The 20034-nt window shown below is 34.3% G+C and overlaps 1 protein-coding gene across 5 annotated transcripts in view; it reads left to right on the top strand.

Annotated features, from left to right (window-relative positions):
• The window catches only part of LOC111505255 (uncharacterized), a 95315-nt gene that overhangs the window by 45176 nt on the left and 30105 nt on the right, over positions 1 to 20034 (top strand). For all 5 annotated transcript variants that reach the window (XR_012465243.1, XM_074174282.1, XM_074174280.1 and 2 more), the window contains 7 exons: positions 5003 to 5245; positions 9226 to 9454; positions 11450 to 11677; positions 11735 to 11853; positions 13016 to 13204; positions 16236 to 18142; positions 18318 to 18606. Coding sequence is in view for 4 of the 5 variants with exons in the window: in XM_074174282.1 (XP_074030383.1) it covers positions 5003 to 5245; positions 9226 to 9454; positions 11450 to 11677; positions 11735 to 11853; positions 13016 to 13204; positions 16236 to 18142; positions 18318 to 18606 (3204 nt within the window). In the remaining variant the exon portion in view is untranslated. The remainder of the gene's footprint in view (positions 1 to 5002; positions 5246 to 9225; positions 9455 to 11449; positions 11678 to 11734; positions 11854 to 13015; positions 13205 to 16235; positions 18143 to 18317; positions 18607 to 20034) is intronic.

The following is a 20034-nucleotide window of genomic DNA, read 5'->3' as shown; positions in this document are numbered from 1 at the left end:
GAATTGAATCAGATATCATTCACAGGATTGCTATACAATATAGTATATAGAAGAGGTAAAATTTCACTTATATGAAACACTCATTCTCAATAGCGGACATCCGATGTTTTGGAATAATAATAATAATAGCCTTTATTACTCAAAAGTTAAAAACCATTTACAGGGTTAACTAAGTATGTTGACTGAAGTATAATAGATCCTTATAATTACAACGTTACAATTTGTGAAAATCAATAACAAAATTATAATATAATAAAATAAAAAAAACTGTATCTACCAGAAAATCAAAAATTCTCCATGAAATACTGAGATGCAGTGCTAACAATATATTCTAGGGAATCAAAATTGATATCACACAATTTTGAAATTAAATTGAAATTATTGCAAATGCTAAAGATATGTGACTTGAGATACAAATTGGTTCTGGCCAGTCGGCTGTAGAAAGTTTTTGTACTTCTAGTTCTAAAATGAGGAACACAGAAATTTATAAAAGATATTACCTCCATAGCATCCAGATTGTTGTGCAGCAATTTATACAGAAACAGCAAGTTTTCTGCATAATTCAAGACTTTCAATATTGAATATTATGGTAAGAGATTCACATGGAATACCTCTATTAGGATAGATACCATAAGATTTGAAGTAAATACACTTTAGGAAACGACGTTGAACTTTTTCAATTAATGTATTATAGCAATTGTAAAATGGAGACCATAGAACAGAGCCATATTCTAATTTTGACCTTACGTAGGCTACATAAAGAGTAAATAGAGCAGATATGTTTGAAAAAGATCTACAATTGCAAACTATGAAGCCATAAACTCTCAATGCTTCACTTACTTTCGATCTAATGTGATTGGAAAAGGACAAATTTTGATCAAAATATACACCAAGATCTTTAATTGAGTTACTTCGTGACAGTGAAATGGGATCTACTCGATAATTGTACTCGATGACTGACATTTTCCTACTATACGGCACTACTTCACATTTGGATGCATTCACACCAAGTCTGTATATTTTCTGTTGTTGCAATGTATTACACTCTTCGATAGTTTTGATATAATCACCATAGGCCACTATGTGGCATATGGTGCCTCTCACCAACAAGCTGAACATTCTAAACAGCTAAAACTGAACATATGTTCGAGACGAGTTTACTAGTATAAAAAAATTAAAAATCGCTAATCGAATGTACGTAGCTCGTAGAACAGCAGAACAGCAAATTCACTGGTATTTCTCTGTCAATTTAGGTTTCAGTGTAACCGTTTTTTTATACAGGGTCCTGCAACAGTGGCGCGGTGTTCCATATCTCAATTTAGGCAACATATAGGAATCTAAATTTCTATAATATCACCTCATTGCTCGAGTTAGACAAAATAAAAATATTGGCGGTCACACAGGGTGTTCAGTTTTTTCTGGGCGGATCCCAACTGTGTTTTTTAAATATCAACCTATATTTTTTTATTCTTTTTTCGGTTTCTACATAGAAAATAAAAGACACTTTATGTATATCTTCACTTCAAAAATATTGACGGTTTTTTAGATATCGAAAACCGTCAATATTTTCGATGTGAAGATATACATAAAGTGTCTTTAATTTTCTATGTAGAAACCGAAAAAACGATAAAAAATATAGGTTGCCATTTGAAAAAACACAGGTGGTATCCGCCCAGAAAAAATTGAACACCCTGTGTGACCGCCAATATTTTTATTTTGTCGAGCTCGAGTAATAAGGTAATATTATAGAAATTTAGATTTCTGTTTCCTAAATGGAGATATGAAACACCGCGCCTGTTGCAGGACCCTGTATATGATTTCATTAATCTGTTTAAATCTGTTTAAAATCTAAAATTAATGTATTTATGTATGTATTTTATGTAGATGGTAGATGCTGGTCCTACCCAGCATCGTCCAGTGAGATACCATCGCAACGGCTTATGCAGCGTGATGTTGCTTTCGGGCTAACGTTTCGTTGCCGTGCCGCTGTTTCTGGTTTAAAGGGTGGCAATATAAGGAAAAATGCATGATGGCGCTTCTAGGGTCAAAATATTCCGGAGTTGAAATAGCTCCCCAATCGAATCGAATCCTGCAGAAGTTATTCGAAAACCACTATTTTTGACAGTCAGGGGGGTCTTACTAACATCAGTCCACAGAAAAATAGCTTGGTAACTGCGGTTGGTAAGAGGTCCACTAGTAAATTCAAAATCGATTTCTGCAACATCAGAGGACTCAACTCAAATATTAACTCAGTGACCAACATCTGCAATCAAATAGTACTCATATTCTTGCATTCACAGAAACCAATGTGAGTGCTTCAACAAACCCCGTCAATTTTCTGTATCCCGGCTGTGATTTCCACTCCCGATTCAGACTTAACTGTGGAATATCTCTTTTCATCAGAAGCGATTTCTTCTGTCAACGAGAGGAAATGCTGGAACCCCGAATAATATCACAGAAGATCTCATCAAATTCATATGTTGCGTTTATCGACCCCCTAACGATGCACAATATAGGAAACTATTCTCTTCACTTGCAAACACCGTTGACTTTCTGCAAATCAATCATTCCAGTGCCGAATTTTCATATTCGATGAGTTCAACGTCTACAATATAGAATGGCTCAAATTTTCAAATATCAACGACCAACAAGGTCGTGAAGCTGAGATTTTTGCAATAAGCAGCGAACTTACTCATATTGTATATAAGCCAACCAGGATTCCTGACTGTGATGGAGAATATGCTAGTCTTCTGGATCTATACCTAACAACCAATTCAGAAATTTACACAGTCACCGTAAGGTCTCCATTGGGATCTTCTGACCACAAACTCATTTCAGTGTTGAGTGAATTACCGATAATTGTTGGGGAGCAATCTAAGCCGCGCAAAGTTTGGCATTACAGATCAGCTGAATGGGAGGATCTTCAAGACCATTTCCGAAATTTCCCCTGGCTAGATGTTTATTTCAGCTCTAAAGATCCATCAAATTGTTCTTCTGAAGTCACGGAAGTTATTCTATCAGCCATGGATGCGTCTATTCCTTTTTCAATGAAACGACCTTCTAGTGGCAAACCTTGGTTCAACAGAAATTGAGAGCAAACTGTCGCCTCCAAAAATCTCCCCTACCGGCAGTGGCGCAAAAATCCCAGTGCCGAAAACCGAACCAGGTTTATTAATGCTCGCAACAGCTGCAAACTTAGGATAAATGAGAGCAAAGAACTTCACAATCAGAGAATTAGGGATAAACTGCTTGCCAGTCCCAACGGGTCTAGATCCTTCTGGTCGGTAGTTAAAGCTGTTAATCAGAACTTTACAAAACCCACAATTCCACCACTGACACATGCGGATGGTTCAATTGCAACAACATCCATAGAAAAAGCAAATCTACTAAATGAACAATTTGCGTCCCACTCCACAGTCGATTTTCTGGGAAAGGCACCACCTACTATTCCCACACTAGAATCCACAATGCCGGAAATTGCTTTTCGCCAGCGTCTAGTCAGGCGAATTTTGGAACAGCTCAATATTAGCAAGGCGTCTGGTCCTGATGAAGTGCCCGTTATCGTTATCGCAAATGAACTCGCACCAGTATTTTGCAGACTTTTCAACCTGTCTTACAAGAAAGGGGTTTCTCCTATTCCCAAAAAGGACAAGAAAATTTTTCAAATGACTATAGACCAGTCGCTTTGCTATCAGTGATATAAAAAAAAAATCATGGAGAAAGCTGTAAACCACCATATCCTCAAATATTTTGAAGGCTTGAACATCATGAGCGATCATCAATATGGCTTTCGGAAACAAAGATCAACAGACGACCGTCTATCGTATGTCACCCATATTTGGTATAACGCAATCGAGAAACATGGAGTCAAGAGCTGTTACACTTGATATTTCTAAGGCATTCGACCACGTGTGGCATGAGGGTTTGCTGGCCAAACTTCGATGCTATGGCTTATCGGATCATTTTTGTGTTTGGCTCTTCAACTTCCTGAAAGAACGTTCCCTGCAATTGACCCTCGATGGATATCCCTTGAATACTTTCACCATCAACGCTGGTGTTCCCCAGGGATCCATATTGTCTCCAGCCCCCTTTTTATTGTATATCAACGACTTATTGGAAAAAAAAAACAGAATCCAATATATTGCTTTTACATTTGGATCCTAGGACATCGGCTGCGGAAGCACATTTTCACCGGCAGCAGGAGGTTGAATATCTTAATGAGGATCTAGAAGTAATTTCGAATTGGGGTGAAAGTAACCCAGTTCAATTCAATGCCACAAAAACCCTGGCATCGGTTTTCTCCATGAAGATAAATGCTTCGATAAGTTTGTTGGGAGTTAAAATGGACACCAATATGTCTTGGCACAATCATGTCGTTGGAATTGCAAAGGCTGCTTCTCAAAAGCTTGGAACACTGTTCTGAACCAGAAAACTGTTCACATCTCAGCAAATTTTGATGCTTTACAAAGCTCAGATCAGACTTTCTTTGAAGTATTGTTCTCATGTCCCCAAACATACCCTGAAGTTGCTGGATTCCATCCAGGAAAGAGCCATCCGCCTGATTGGAGACGCGAATATCACGTGCATAGATACTTTCACGGGAAGTGTTCAAGGAACTTGGCACATTTGATTCCACCAAGAGCGGTACATGTCAGAAATACCCGACGGACTGTGGCTGCTCATCGTTTTGAGGTTCAACTTAGTACACCTCGAACTTCACTGTTCAAGAACTCTTTTATTTGGAGATCGGCGTTTATGTGGAATAAACTTCCTGAAAACGTTTTTCTAAATGCATTTAATCTTCAGCGATTCAAATCCAATGTGAATCACTATTTTCGCACAGGCACCGATCTAAGGGCGCCTTAAGGATTTTCCTGTATTGCTTGTGTTTTGTCCTTACTATATTTTATTTCTTTTCTGTTAGTTACATATAATTGTGGTTAATTTGTAAATGAAGTTAAAATCTCCATAACTCACCGAAATCAATTATTTTATGTTGTAGTATGACCACGGAGTTGCCAGCAGTGTGGAGGGAGACACAACTTGCAGCGAAGATGAATATGGTGGAGCCACCCGCAGTAGCACTAAGCTATCTGTTAGTAGTGAACCTGTATCAAATCGAAATCGCGGTATGTTGTCATTATACCATGGTACGTGGCCCGTGGAGAAAACCATGTGGAATTCAGAACCCACTAGATTAGGAGTTGTGGAAAAACCTGCGAAAAACAGTTTTGGCAATCACCTGGTAAGATCGGTAATTTTATGTTTACATTTGAATTTCAGTTAATCCCAACCTTTCTCACTGACTTCTAATCACTCACTTGTTTTCTGAATGTTATGCACCATGAGATCTAATGTACAACCAAAACCTTATTAATTGGAGGAATGTAAACCTGAACTGTAATGTAAACCTGGTTGTTTAGAAAGTTTCGTAAGTTTTCATATCTCAGTGAATACTCCTTCAATTTAATCGAAATAACCGCCATTTGAGTCAGTGTACATTTGCCAACGTAACACGAGTAAAAATGTTGTGCTCAAGATTCGATGAAGTCGACGACGGCCTGGGTGGCTTATCGGTGTTTAACCACTGTTTTGAATGTCCCCTGTTGTTGAAGAAGATCTACTCTTCATCATACGTAATGATTCAATCCAAAAAAGGATCTTTTTGGTTCGAAGCATGAGAATTTCTGTCGATCGTTCAAATCGTGTGGCACCCGCTTTTGGATCTTTTTGACCTTTCCAATACGTTTTGAACCATCAAAACCGCATGGGAGCTGCCGCCCAGTTCTTCCATTATTCTACGAACCGTTTGTGACGGGTCAGTCTCCTCCAGGGTCATCAAATCCTCGTTCTGGATTACTGTACGTCGACCACTTAGGGGCTCATCTCCAAGGCTGAAATCTCCGGAATGAGATAATGAATTTATTCTACTTAGTAGAATAAATATTTATTGAGATATGGAGCTAAAAAGACACATGACACTAAAAAGAAAAAACTTTTGAATTAACCTAATAACTACCAGTGTTCAAATTTTTTCGAACTGATTATTGTTTTCAACAATAGTTTTTTTTTTAATAAAGTATATTTCAATTTCCTAGCAAGGTCATTGTAAAGTCAAAATTCTTATTTTAAATATAAACAGTGTGACTCATTTGTTTTGGACATACCCTTGCAAAAATTTCAAATCATTAACAAATTTCTATTTCGATTTTAAATGTGTTTAAAGGTCCTCGGAAAGGTCTACTATGATATTTATTTACCAATATAGGGGTTATAATTTTAGTTCAAGTGGGCTTTGAGAAAAAAGAATGTAAATTTTAATTTTTTGTAAATTAAATTGGACAATCAAAGAATAACATAATTCTTATAAGAGTGACAGAGACTACAGAAATGATCACAACTTATCAATGACATTTTTTTTCATCCTGCGTTTGAAACAGTCTAAAGAGATTTCAAAATATTGAATATCATTGCAAATTTCATTAAAGGTTTTAGGAATTCTATAAAGTGGTGAATTTTGAGCAGCATTTGTCCTTATGCAAGTTAACTGAAAGAATTCTGTCCGCCTCAACGTTCTATCCTGAACATTGAACTCAATTTTGGAATAAAGCTCTGGGCAGTGGACTAATCCTTTCATCAACTTGAAAATCATGATAAGATCCGTAACAGTTCTTATATCCTTCATAGGCATAATATTGTATTGGCGCATAATGGGACTGTAATTGCTATTCATAATTGGAAAATTTAATTTGTGACTAATGTAGCGAAGAAATTTGTTTTGGACTCTCTCAATACGATCTATGTTTATGTGGTACCTACTGAGGATTCCAAACAACCGATGCAAAGCAGAGCCTACCATGTACATATGCATAATATAAATTGAGAAGAGGTTTTGTCGTTCTGAAGTTTTGACAGTTTCTTTTGAGGAATCCAATGATAGATACCATTACATTTATTGACGGTTTTTTCTATATGTGAATTAAATGACAACTTCGAGTCAATAATTATTCCCAAGTCTTTAACTTCTGAAACTGATTTCAGTTCGTGATTTTCAAAGTAATAATTATTTCTGATTTTATTTTTGTTTCTGGAGAATGAGATTGACACGCATTTTTGTGGATTGAGAAACAAATCATTATAATTATATAATATTTAATATTTTTATTACAATTTTCAGGACACACTACCGTACTTTTACATAGTTGAGAATTAGGAATATTCATTAACAATTTTTTATTACCAATGCACTGTAATCAGAGCGCCTCCATATAGCTATGATCAAAATTTCCTAAAAATATATTCATTAGTGACAAATATGCAATAATTTAATTTAAAAATTATCTGAAATATCGGCCATAAAAGAACACCCTGTATATATGTATTTTTACATTTTTTTCAAATAAATTGTAAAATTATAAACTACACTATTCAAACAAGCATAAACATTTAATAAAAGTAATGGAGGTACATGATGACCAAACTATTGTAGATCATTAAGAAATTATCCTAAGGCCCATATAGATTGTACGTAACCTCCTAAATATATCGACATTATTGCTTGATCTATTCGCGGGCAGATGGCGCTGTACGTAACCTCCTTGATATTTATTTATTTATTTATTCAATACATCCAGCAGGCCAAAAATCCCATTTACAGGTGTATACAATTAGAAATATGATAATTATACATATAGTAAGATTAATTTTGAATGAAACGAAGAATCTCTTTTTTGAATGTTTTGAACATTTTCTAGTTATATGTTTCATGTTTCAAACGACACTGCAGTACTCTAATTTACTCCTGATCAGTGTTAAGTAAACTGTTTTCAAAGAATAAAAGGTCTTAAATTCCTTGCAGTTGCGTATCATTGAAGTTGATATTACATTCTGAAAATGATTGGAAAACGTGAGTTTTTGATCAAACAAAACACCCAGATCGCTTGATTCCGTGATTCGCGTTAAACTTTCACCATCTAGTACATAGTTGAATGTTACCGGTAATATTTAACGTGTGAATGTCATTATTTTACATTTATTTGTGTTTAAGTACAATTTATTACGAGTACACCAATTAATCAAAGAATTTATGTCCTCCTGCAAAGTGAAACAGTCTGCTTCATCTTAGCTTTCACGATATATTTTCATGTCATCTGCAAATAGCAATTTATGAGAAGTGATATCATGGGCAATGTCATTTATAAATAGTATGGATAATAACGGTCCCAGATTAGACCCTTGTGGGACATCCGAACTCGATACAAAGCAGGAGGATTTTATACCATCACATTCAACATAACTACGTCGGTCGGATAAATATGATTTCACGAGCAACTGAAGATTAGATAAGCACCGTGATCTATGTAAAGGAGCGTCATCGTCTTACAATACTCGATCTTCCCAAAACTCGACTCTTATGTTGCCTATACCCAAAAGTCGCCTCGTAAAGGACTCTTATTATATATAACGGCTTGAAAATATACAACTACCTTCCAGCAAGAATTAGGGAAATCAAGAATTATAATAGATTCAGAGGTGGTGTGAAGGTTTTACTCTTTGATCATCCCTTCTATAGCTTGGATGAATTTTTTATAGCCAAATTATCTGAATGAACTCATTATCCATATCTGTCATTGCTGAGGCTCAATTATGTGAATATGTATGTATGGATGGGTGTATATATATATATATATATATATATATATATATATATATATATATATGTACCATTATTTACTCTAATTTGATCAGATCCTGTGTTTATTTGTGTTTATACATCTGTAAGTGTTATTTTAACTATATTTTAACATACATCCATGTACGACAACTGACTTTGTCAACAAGAATTGTATTCTTTCGACAATAAAGCATATTCTGATTCTGATATGCCAAAATTTTACAGTTTCTTTAGCAGCTGTTGATGTGACTCTCGATCAAACGCCTTGCTGAAGTCCGTATAGATGACGTGAACTTGACGCTTATTATCAAGTACATCAGAGACAAATTGAGTGAAAATACAGATATTAGATTAGATTAGATTTGAATACAGGGCAAACTTTTGACAATTTCCATATTTTAGGGAAAGACGATTTTTTATAATGGAGTTATATATAATCTCTAGCGGCACCGAAATGCTACTTATGAAAGCGTGTTTTTTAGTTTTTTAAACTATATTTATTTCATAATGTGATGACAGGATTATCACCCATATTCTTAATTATATTTCAGGAGGTTACAAGCGTCATGAGTTTTGCTTCCAGCTCAGGGGGTGTCCCTTTGGATAGGGTCCTTGGTAGTCCTGATCCAAGTAAATGGTCTTCCCAACAATTGGAAGCAAAGATGGATGTAGTCCATAGCTTATTAGCAATGTTGGGAGGTCAAGATCATGTTGACATGGGTGAAACACTACTGGCTCTCAGCAGTTGTCCAGAAAGTTGCCTTGCTATGCGGCAATCAGGTATAAATTTAATATTAGATTGCGGAATCATTTCAATTACACGAAATATTTCAAAAGTGTTTATATACCAGTACCAGGTACTTTTCAATATTCAAAATATTGGAGTATATATCAGCTCTAAGTATTTTCATACTTCCTGAAGTACTTGAGTATCAAATACCCAGTGTAGATATTAAATACCATGTATGAACTACCAGTACTTTTATATATACAAGATGTATCTTGAATTGTATTTGTATAATAATAGTAATAATGACCTTAGTTGTCTGAACATTGTTTAAATGTCCATGGTTACATGAAACATACATACAATGCATTTCATTAATGTCCCCCCCCTTTTATTTTTTGAACGGGTCAACTCAAAAAATTTAAATTTGGGATAATTGAATTAATGCATGAATACTTTATTTTGTGTCACAAGACCCCCTTTTCATTTAATTTTTTTCCCAGATGACGCCCAGTCGTCATCTTGAAAGTTTCATCTGTCAATTTTACTTCAAAATAAAGTATTCATGCATTAATTTCATTATCCCAAATTTCAATTTTTTGAGTTGACCCCTTCAAATAATGAAAGGGGTGATATTAAATAAGAAATGCACTGTATAGAAAATTTTGGTTTTAATTTTTTTTTATTTGTCGCTTTCAAAAGAGTTTCCATGCACTCGTGTCAGGACTTCTTCCAATCCACAAAAATTGGGAAAAAGTCTGGGCTGGGGCATCGTTAAAGTCTTGGTGATGATTGAGCCCTAGTTTTGACCATCATATCCATACCCATGCTATATCAACGATTTGCTCACTCTTTTCTTCGATTACCGTGCATCAGGAGTTGTTGCCAAATAGTCTTCTGGTCATTATGGAGTATTATCTTACCAAAGCCTTCGATTTAGAGGATCTGCATTACTTTGGTTTGAAACGTACCTTTCTCATCGGCGGCAGAATGTTCTATTAAATGGAGTTTCATCGGAGGAACTTTTCATTGGCGGTGGGGTCCCACAAGGTTCCATTTTAGGACCGGTGTTGTTTCTCATTTATGTCAATGACTTAGTCCATAAGTGGTAAATTCACATGTTTTGCTTACGACACCACTATCCTCTGGCATAGCAATACTGCCTCAAATGTACTTGATCAAATCATGGTCGACACAAGAAGGGTGAAAGACTGGTGTGATTCCAGTCTTTTATCATTCAACATCGACAAAACAAATGTGGTCACGTTTAGATGTAACATAGGGAAAGTACACTTGGAAAATGTGATAATTAAATTTGGAGAAAAACAAATTTTTAGCGCTCTTCATTGATGAAAATCTAAAATTTGATTCCAATGTCGACTACTTATGTAAAAGACTAGCAGCAGGATGCCATGTAGTGAGAGTTGTTGCAAGAGAGTTAGACACTACTAAGCATGTGATAAGCTAAACGAAAAAAAAATCCAGTATTGTGGAAAAACAATTCGTCATTGCTTGTTCATAATTTTTTGTACAAAAACAACAAGGGAATCCCTCAGCCACCAAGATTGAAAAAACCCATGAAAGCGACAATGAAAGACATTAAAACTGAATCGCTGAGAGGTCTCAAAGTGCATATCAGAACTGATTCGAGGATTGCAAATAACGCTGGCACAAGTCCCCTTCGAAGGGGAAAAAATAGAAATTGATGAGTAAATAAATATTTTTCGAGAAAAATGAAATTTCACCTTATTTTTTGAACAGACCTCATACATTCGAAAGTGATTTGTGAAAGGAAGAAGCTGCAATGTATTTGCATTTCTTTATGAAAGTGTGATAAAAATTAGCTAGGGAAAATGGCTAATTTCAATATTTTATATATGATTATAGACAAGTTTGTTATACCTTGATAATTTTTTCTAAATATTGTTTTTGTTCATACCTGGCCTACTATCTCTGCTATTGAAAAATTGATTCACTGGCAATTTATTTAAATTAGCTCACTTTTCATCCCCAATTAGAGTTGAATCATAAAGAGAATATTTTTTCAGGTTGTATTCCGTTATTAGTTAAATTAGTCCAATCAGACAGAGATGGAGATACAAGAAGAAAAGCCGCACAAGCATTACATAATTTAGTTAATTCGCAAACGGACGAGAAACTACGAAAAAGAGAAGTCAGAGTATTGAAGCTCACAGAACAGTGCAGAGCGTATACAGATGCTCTTAGGAATAATACAGAGTATGAACCTTTAGAAAGTAGTAGTTCAATTTCAGAAGGTAATTTAAAGGATTATGAAAATTCATCATTTCAAAGCAACCTTAAATTATTTTCAGATGGTGATAAACATCCTGTTCAGACTGTTGCACATCTAATGAAATTATCCTTTGATGAAGGGCATCGGCAGGCAATATGTCAACTTGGAGGAATATATACAATTGCTTCTTTGGTAGAGGTTGGTTGAAATTGTTATCATAGTATAGGAACACAAATATACGATAATAAGTAGAAAAATGACAACAAAAAAAAAACACTCAGTGTGACACAAATAATAGTAAATGTACTTTACATTAGTACAATAGGCCTTTTTATCATGTGAAAACTGCAAGTGTAGTCGCCATGTTGAAAAGTTGGTACTTTGAAAGTTTTGTACTGTTCTGTGCAGTAAAGTCTGGGTAAACGATAATTCCACAAAACATACCTTGAGAAAAGTTTGAAGCAAGTTTATCTACAACAGAAAACTAAGAAACATAAAATGCACTATTCCTGTTCATCATACTTCACTTTTTGGGACATCCTTCTCCTATTTGGTAGCTTATATGCTAAATAATATCCCTTCGGAGTATCTCAATTTATCTGCTTTCCATCTGAAGAAAAATCTCAAACAGGCTATCCTGAAAGATCAGCCAAATACATTAATTTTAATCCCGCCATATTGTTTCACATCATAGCTAAGTTGAACTTGTTTTTGGTCCGGGTTGATATTTTAAATTCTTTTGGTTCATTGGTGAGTAATGTCTTTGTATATTTTACCCAATAAATGCAAAAAAGTCTCTGACGGCATTTGATCAGGCATTCTGCTAACAATTTCTGTTACATTGATTCCTGATTCCCAAACTGTTCAAGTAATTTGTGAAAAATTTCTGTCAGTTGATTCCTTCATGAACAAAATATTGTATGATTATGCGCTTCTCAATAGAAGTGTGTATTTGTCGCTCCGACATTGATGATGACCCTAATGACCCTAGACAGTAAGGCTAGAAGCACGTGACCTGTATTGTATTGCCAACTTCAGTTACTCATGAACAAAAATCCCTTTCATATTTGATTCACCTCCGTAAAATGAATTTCTTTATTTCGTAGTTTTCTTCATCATCAAAATGAGTGCCAGTCTTTGACTCAATAAGTTTGGATTGAGGAAAAAAATATATTCATCCAAACTATTTGAAGTTGAATAAGCAAATCTATATATTTCACTTTCTAATAATGAAATTGAACGGAATCTTCTCTGAAATTTGCACAATTATTCTATAGATACTGCTTCATTAAACTCACAAGAAGTATTATTAGTGGTGAATTTTTAGATTTGCACTCTTGAATAATTTGCACTCTTTTAGGTGGAACATACAATGCACGGTAGCACGACAACAGAATCCCACTGTATATTGATGCGTAGGTATGCTTGTATGGCCCTTACAAACCTCACATTCGGTGACAGCGGCAACAAAGCTTTACTATGTTCCATTAGGGAATTTATGAGGGCGCTGGTGGTGCAGCTGCAGAGTCCTAGTGATGAGTTGCGACAGGTATTACGCTACTTTAGATTTTTAGAAAAAATGTTTTTGTAGATCTTGAAATTGTGTTTCTCAGAGAAATGATTTGTTTAACAGTTTTATCAAAATTTTAGAATAGTTTTATTTTGATATGAATTACAAATCCATATTAGTTTCATTCGTCGTTGAAAATTTCAAACATTAACACCTAATTGCCAAGTCATTAGAACTGTTGTCTACTTGGTAAATTGAACTATTGTTATACTTATTCTCATTGATGACTTTGTAATTAAGGACTAATTTTTATTCAGTCGATTACTAGATTATCAGATGTAGAAAACTAATAAGTTGAATTTCAAAAATCAACAGTTATTTCGATCATTTTTGTTATTTAAACGTCTTGAGTTGTTGAAAATTCTGCTAAGGGTTTAAACTCACTTGGTTTACTTGTCTTGATCATCTGATACAGTGTGTTTAAGATAAGGAAGGCTAGCTTGGGAAACTCTTCAATCATACTAGATACATAGTCGCCTGCAGCTTCAAATTTTAGGAAATTCTAATCATGTTCAATCAGTGAAATTGTCGTCAAATTTGCTGAAGCGAACGTATCAAGAGAGGCAGCACTAGTATTAGGGATAAACATGAACTATTCACATATAAAACAGTGTTATTATAATTAACATTATATATTATATATATTAATTCATTATCTAAAAATATTAATCTGATATTAAAAATTATTTTGTGCTAATATAATGCCAACAAAGCATTGCTGTTTTGTGAATTGTACGTCAGATAATCGATATCTGGAAGGAAACGTATTTTTTATACCATTTATAAAACCTCATATTAATGAGATTAGATATAAGAAATGGATACATGCTTCGAGGAGAGTGCAACAGTGCAAAAAATAAATGAATATTCATATGTATGCTCTAAACATGAAATTAATAGTAAATTTTTTATAGTTAAATTACCTATATAGATTCTATTTGCAAAAAACTAAATAAACTATATTATGCTTTCTATGCACGCAACTCAAATTTTCATAGACCTTACTCGATTAATTTATATTATGCACTGGTATATAGCACCATCAGCTGCAACATCATAGTATGGGGAAGGTCCACAGAAACATCCAGAGTCTTTGGAATACAAAAAAAGTTCATCAGAATGATATATGATTTAGACTACAGAGAATCGTGTAGGAACACCTTCACAAATAACAATATTTTAACATTCACATCTATTTATTTGTATAAATTACTGTCGTATACCTTTTTAAATAAAGGAAAACTAAACAAAAACAGTGAGTACCACAGATACGATATGAGAAAAAAAAAACTTTCACTTACATCCCATACTCAGATCACATCACAAAAAATCACCTCTGTATGCAGGGGCATATTTATTCAACTTATTGCCTGAAAGCATGAAATCGGAAACAAAAATAAAAACTTTTGAACATACACTGAAAAGTTCTTAATCCAAGGAGCATTTTATACTTTAGACGATTTTATTCAAAAGTGTGGCTGATTCATTTTCATCTATGTAGTATGCATTATATGTACTGTTTTTAATATGTATTCATCCAATATGTTTTAACTTTTTATGTGAAATTGACTATTATTAATGTGTTTGTATTTGTTGTTTGTTTTTCATTTTTTTTTTGGCATATCTCATGTTGTAAGAACAACCTAAAGAGACAAATATATTATTTATCTATCTATCTACCGTTTGAATCTACCGCTACTCTTTTACTAGAGTCTGTATACTAACCTGTCTATTAATTATTTTTTTTCCAGTTACTTTTGAATTACGGCATGCAAGCCAACGTTTTAATGTTACAACATTGTTATCCTTTACAGTTGCAAATTTTAGTTTTGCTCCAGAAACATCTTCTGTTAAAGACATTCTTTTTTAATCGTACTTTACCATATGTTAATATGAGGAATAGGCAGTGTTTGTCCCTACCGAATTACTAGCGCTGCTAGTGAGTGATTTTTCGTACTTCAGGAGAAAGGTTTATTGAACTGATTTTGTATATCTTACGGTCTCAAATATTCCCATGCTGTCCCTCCTTATCTTGGTCAGACACTAAATAGAAAATATTCTCAATAACTGGTCAAACTTTATTATTCCTTTACTCGAATAAACAACATTTGAACTTATTTGTCATCAGATTGAAAGTTGAAAAAATCTGTTGAAATATGTTTTTTTATTAACCAGCTGTTTGTTATACCCCTATGAACGGCTACTCTCAAAAGTCAAAACATGTAAGAGATTTCTAGCATCGATTCTATGCTATCCTATTCTATTCATAAGTGATACAATAAGTATACAATGTCGAATGAAGTACTAAGACCACAAATAATTGTCTAAAACTGTATACAAATTTTAATAACAAAATTAATAGATTAAAATAGTGAATGTATAAGAAGGAATCTACAATAGTATTCTTCAAATTTCGAATCATTTATGCAGCTTCATCAATCTGTGTAAATGAAATTGCGAAGTGAAACGTTAAATTTATATTCATATATTCATTGGGTACAGTCAATATCAGCAAAACGATTGGAAGCTGATAAGGAGACTGCATTTTCTATAAAACAAAAACACTGAAGGGATGAGAGAATGCACACAGTAGGTTGGTTTTTAATATATTGACGGTGATTATACACTTGGTCCTATCTCACGTTATCAGTTTCACTAGCTATACAGATACCTTTAGTTATCATTCATTCAAATAGAGGAGAAGAGAATTCAGTTCATACATTACACCTTAAACCCATCCATAGTCAAATAAGATCTCATGTTATATATTCTATATAGTGTTTTATTTTTTATGCTGAAATGCTGTAACCAATTATGATAAGACATCTGAAATGTTATAACATTTTACTATGATACATATTCAAAAGTGTGTTGATCGAATTTCCAAAGACTTGTATTAATTTACAGGTAACCAATTATGATGAGACATCTGAAATGTTATAACATTTTACTATGATACATATTCAAAAGTGTGTTGATCGAATTTCCAAAGACTTGTATTAATTTACAGGTAACGGCAAGTGTTTTGAGGAATCTCTCATGGCGAGCTGATTCCACTTCTAAGGAAATTCTGAGAGAAGTAGGTGCTGTGACGGGTCTTATGAAAGCTGCCATGCTGGATAACAAAGAAAATACTCTGAAGTCGATTTTATCAGCTTTATGGAATCTTTCTGCCCACTGCACAGAAAATAAGTCTGAAATTTGTTCCGTCGAAAACGCATTGGGATTTTTGGTGAATATGTTAACCTACAAAACTCCCTCAAAATCTATGGCAATCATTGAAAACTCTGGTGGAATTTTGAGAAACATTTCTAGTCAAATTGCGGTCAGGGAGGATTACAGAGAAATACTTCGGAAACATAATTGCTTGCAAATACTGTTGGAACAACTAAAGTCGCCTAGTTTGACTATTGTCAGTAACGCTTGTGGTACTCTGTGGAACCTGTCAGCAAAGTGTGCAACAGATCAGGAAATTCTGTGGGAACTGGGCGCTCCAAGCATGCTGCGAAGCCTAAATCATTCTAAACATAAAATGATTGCAATGGGGTCTAGTGCGGCATTGAAGAATTTACTTAATGCCAAGCCGCAGCAAGTTTTGCAGCCACAGTTAGACTCTACAGCTCTTTCTCTGGATTTGCCAATGTTGCCAACTTTGGGGGCAAGGAAACAGAAGGCCCTGCTTCAAGATTTGGATCAGAGCTTGTCTGAGACGTACGATAATATCGAAAAAGATTCGCCGGTTAGAAAATATGACAAAGTTGATGAGATGATAGATTTCCCTCAAGATTCTCGAGGCAAGTCCAAACTTAGTTCAAAGTCCCATTTTTTAGATGAATCTCAATTGTGTAGCAATTTTGTTAATCTGAACTTGAACGAGCCATCCACAAGCTATACCAGTGATCTTAGGTTGACACAAAGGATGCAACATAATTATGGAAGCTCTAGTTTGCCCTACATCAATATCAATAAACATAACGGTTCTTCTAATTACATACCTGTGAGAAATAAGTTTTCCGATTGTTCTTACGAAGATGAAATTGATGTAAGCGATCAACCTATAGACTATAGCAAGAAATATTCGGAAACAAAATTACCAACTAGTGATGCCAACAATGTATCATCCAATGAAGAACACGAGTTTTCGTACAGTAATCAAGAGACTGAGAAAGAAAATTTTAGTATGTACGCAGAAACTGATCTTGATCAACCAACTGATTATTCTTTGAGATATGCCGAAGACGATTCAGGTTCTGAAATTTGTAGCAAAATAACAAAAAACGAACCGCAAGAGTATGTTCAAGACACTGTGAAGACATACTGCACTGAAGATACACCATATGAAACACCTTTCAATTTCTCCACTGCGACTTCAATGTCTGACCTGAGAGTAGACGAGAAACCAGTTATAGACAACGATAAGCAGGACGTGTGTCGGCCGAAAATCAAGAAAGAAACAAACCAAAACGCGGAAGAAAAAGATCGGTGTTCTATAGAGGATATTTCGGAATTAGAAACACACTCCAAATTATGTGATAAAATACCAAAGTCTGAACTGAGTTCGGGACTGCTGTCTCCTGAGAAGCCAGTCAACTATGCTGAAGAAGGCACTCCGGGATATTTTTCTCGGGTCAGTAGCTTCGGTTCTCTAACGTCCATTCCGGCGAATGAAAACCTTAAGGAATCCAAGGTTGATGAAAGCCCACCCTCAAAACAAGAAAGTATACCCCGTTTGAAATCAAATGAAAAAGTGTCGCCAAAAAATCCAGGCGAAACTAAGGCGGTAAAGTTCGAGAGAGTTGTTAACTACGCTGAGGAAACTCCCTTGATGTTTTCAAGGTCTAGCTCTCTGGCTTCTCTAGATAGCATAGAACAACATTCTATACATGACGATAGAAGTTCAGTGGTATCAGATTTCAGGTGAGTGTTATCTTGTTTTACTTTATTGTTCTAAGATACAAAAAATCTTCTTGACAACTTTTACATGTTCTATGTAAACACATAGAATACATAACAAATATGAAATGGACACTGAACAATGATTGTTAGGCTCAGTAAAAATAAGTTTCTAAATACATATCTTTACGATTTTCAGTCGCCTGCCAAGTGGTATCGTCTCTCCTAGTGAGCTACCAGATTCACCAACTCAAACTGTTCCTCCAAGTCCTAGAACAAGGCAGACATCACTAGATTTTCCTTCTACATCTAAATCCCGAATGATACCTGAAGGCCAAACACATCATGCTGTTAGATCTATTCCAAAACCTGGTATTTTTGAGGATAATGTTACGAAGTTCAAAGAAGAAAGTACACCAATTCAATTTTCGACAGCCACGAGTTTGAGTAGCTTGACTATTGATGATCATGAAGAGACAGATGAACAGGTTTGGTTTCTTTTTTATACTCATTTCAGTTGTGAGATTGCAGTAATTTACAGTGTTTGGGCTTTAATTAGAGAACAGGAGATTTTGAAATTATTAATATGCTTTTCATCTTCGCAGGAACCTCCCAATTTTTGATTAAAAGACTTTTTTTTCACTACTTATGACTTTCTCACCCCAAACAAAGATGAGAATCACCCCATAATATTTTGGAGCCATTGGGGGGGGGGGGGGGTGTAGAATATCGTTTGAAGCCCTTGAAATTCTCTTCAGAGTAGTCTTTATCAATAAATTGATGTATGTAGCAGTTACTACATGGTAGGAGATCATAATGAAGAAAAGAGAATTGAAACTTTCTATGTTTTTTATCACTTTTATTTGTAACAAACGTTACTGCAGTTTCATCCTATAAGGACATTTTCAAACTTATACATTAATGTATACATTATATAATGTAATAATCTTTATTTGAAATAGGAAAATCCTAATTTAAATATATTTCTAATATTTTTGTTACAAATTTGTTACATATTGGAATTATTTAAAAAATATATGACAAACATTAGATGAATACATTCTGAAGTTGATAAATAAGAGAGGCATGATAATATCTCAAAAAAGAAAATTGTATCTACAGGTCACAAACACATAATACATATCATACTTGTACATTGAAAACAAATTTCTTCAGTTTGTTTTTGAACATGTTCAGAGATGGGCTATTTTTAATTGCATTTGGTAATTTGTTGAACCGATAAAAACCCTTGAAAAACAAAGAATTCACGGCGTTTTTGTTTTTTGTTCTGTTTATATATAAATTATTATTATTTCAAGGGAAGTGGTGGTGAATATCATGATGAAAGACAATGTACTGTTTGAAATGAGATGGTCCTAAATTGTTCAATATTTTGTATACAAAAATCATTGTGAAATATAATAGTCTTTGGGAAATGGATTGCCATTTTAAAACATTAAGCATAGTAATAATAGGGGTATCTCTACGGCACTTCAAAATGATCCTCATATCACGATTCTGAAGTTTTTGGAGTTGAGACAAGTTATTCTGATTGAATAGATATAGGATAGAGGAACAGTACAGTCAAAGTGTGGCTGAACAGTTGACTTGTAAATTGTGATACTTGACTCGATTGAAAGATTACTAGCAAATCTAGAGAAAAAGATTAATTTTTTTATGAATATACTCAAAATGTTCATCAAATGATAGAGTGTTATCCATAAGGAATCCCAGATATTCAGTTGAATTCACTAATTCAATTCTTTCATCATCAGTGCTAGGGTTCATAATTTTTTAGTCTATTTGCCTGTATTTAAATTTGGTTGCTTTCGTTTTCAATACATTCAGTTTTAGTTTATTCGTTTTCAAATAATTGCTGACACCTTCTAGATCATTATTCATTTTTTATATAGCCA

The sequence above is a fragment of the Leptinotarsa decemlineata genome, unplaced genomic scaffold (assembly GCF_025532065.1).
Source record: "Leptinotarsa decemlineata unplaced genomic scaffold, Ldec_3_MD MMD2_tig00000576_RagTag_RagTag, whole genome shotgun sequence".
Lineage (NCBI taxonomy): Eukaryota > Metazoa > Arthropoda > Insecta > Coleoptera > Chrysomelidae > Leptinotarsa > Leptinotarsa decemlineata.
Note: the sequence above shows the minus strand (reverse complement) of the source record. Positions and strands in the feature narration are given on the sequence as shown.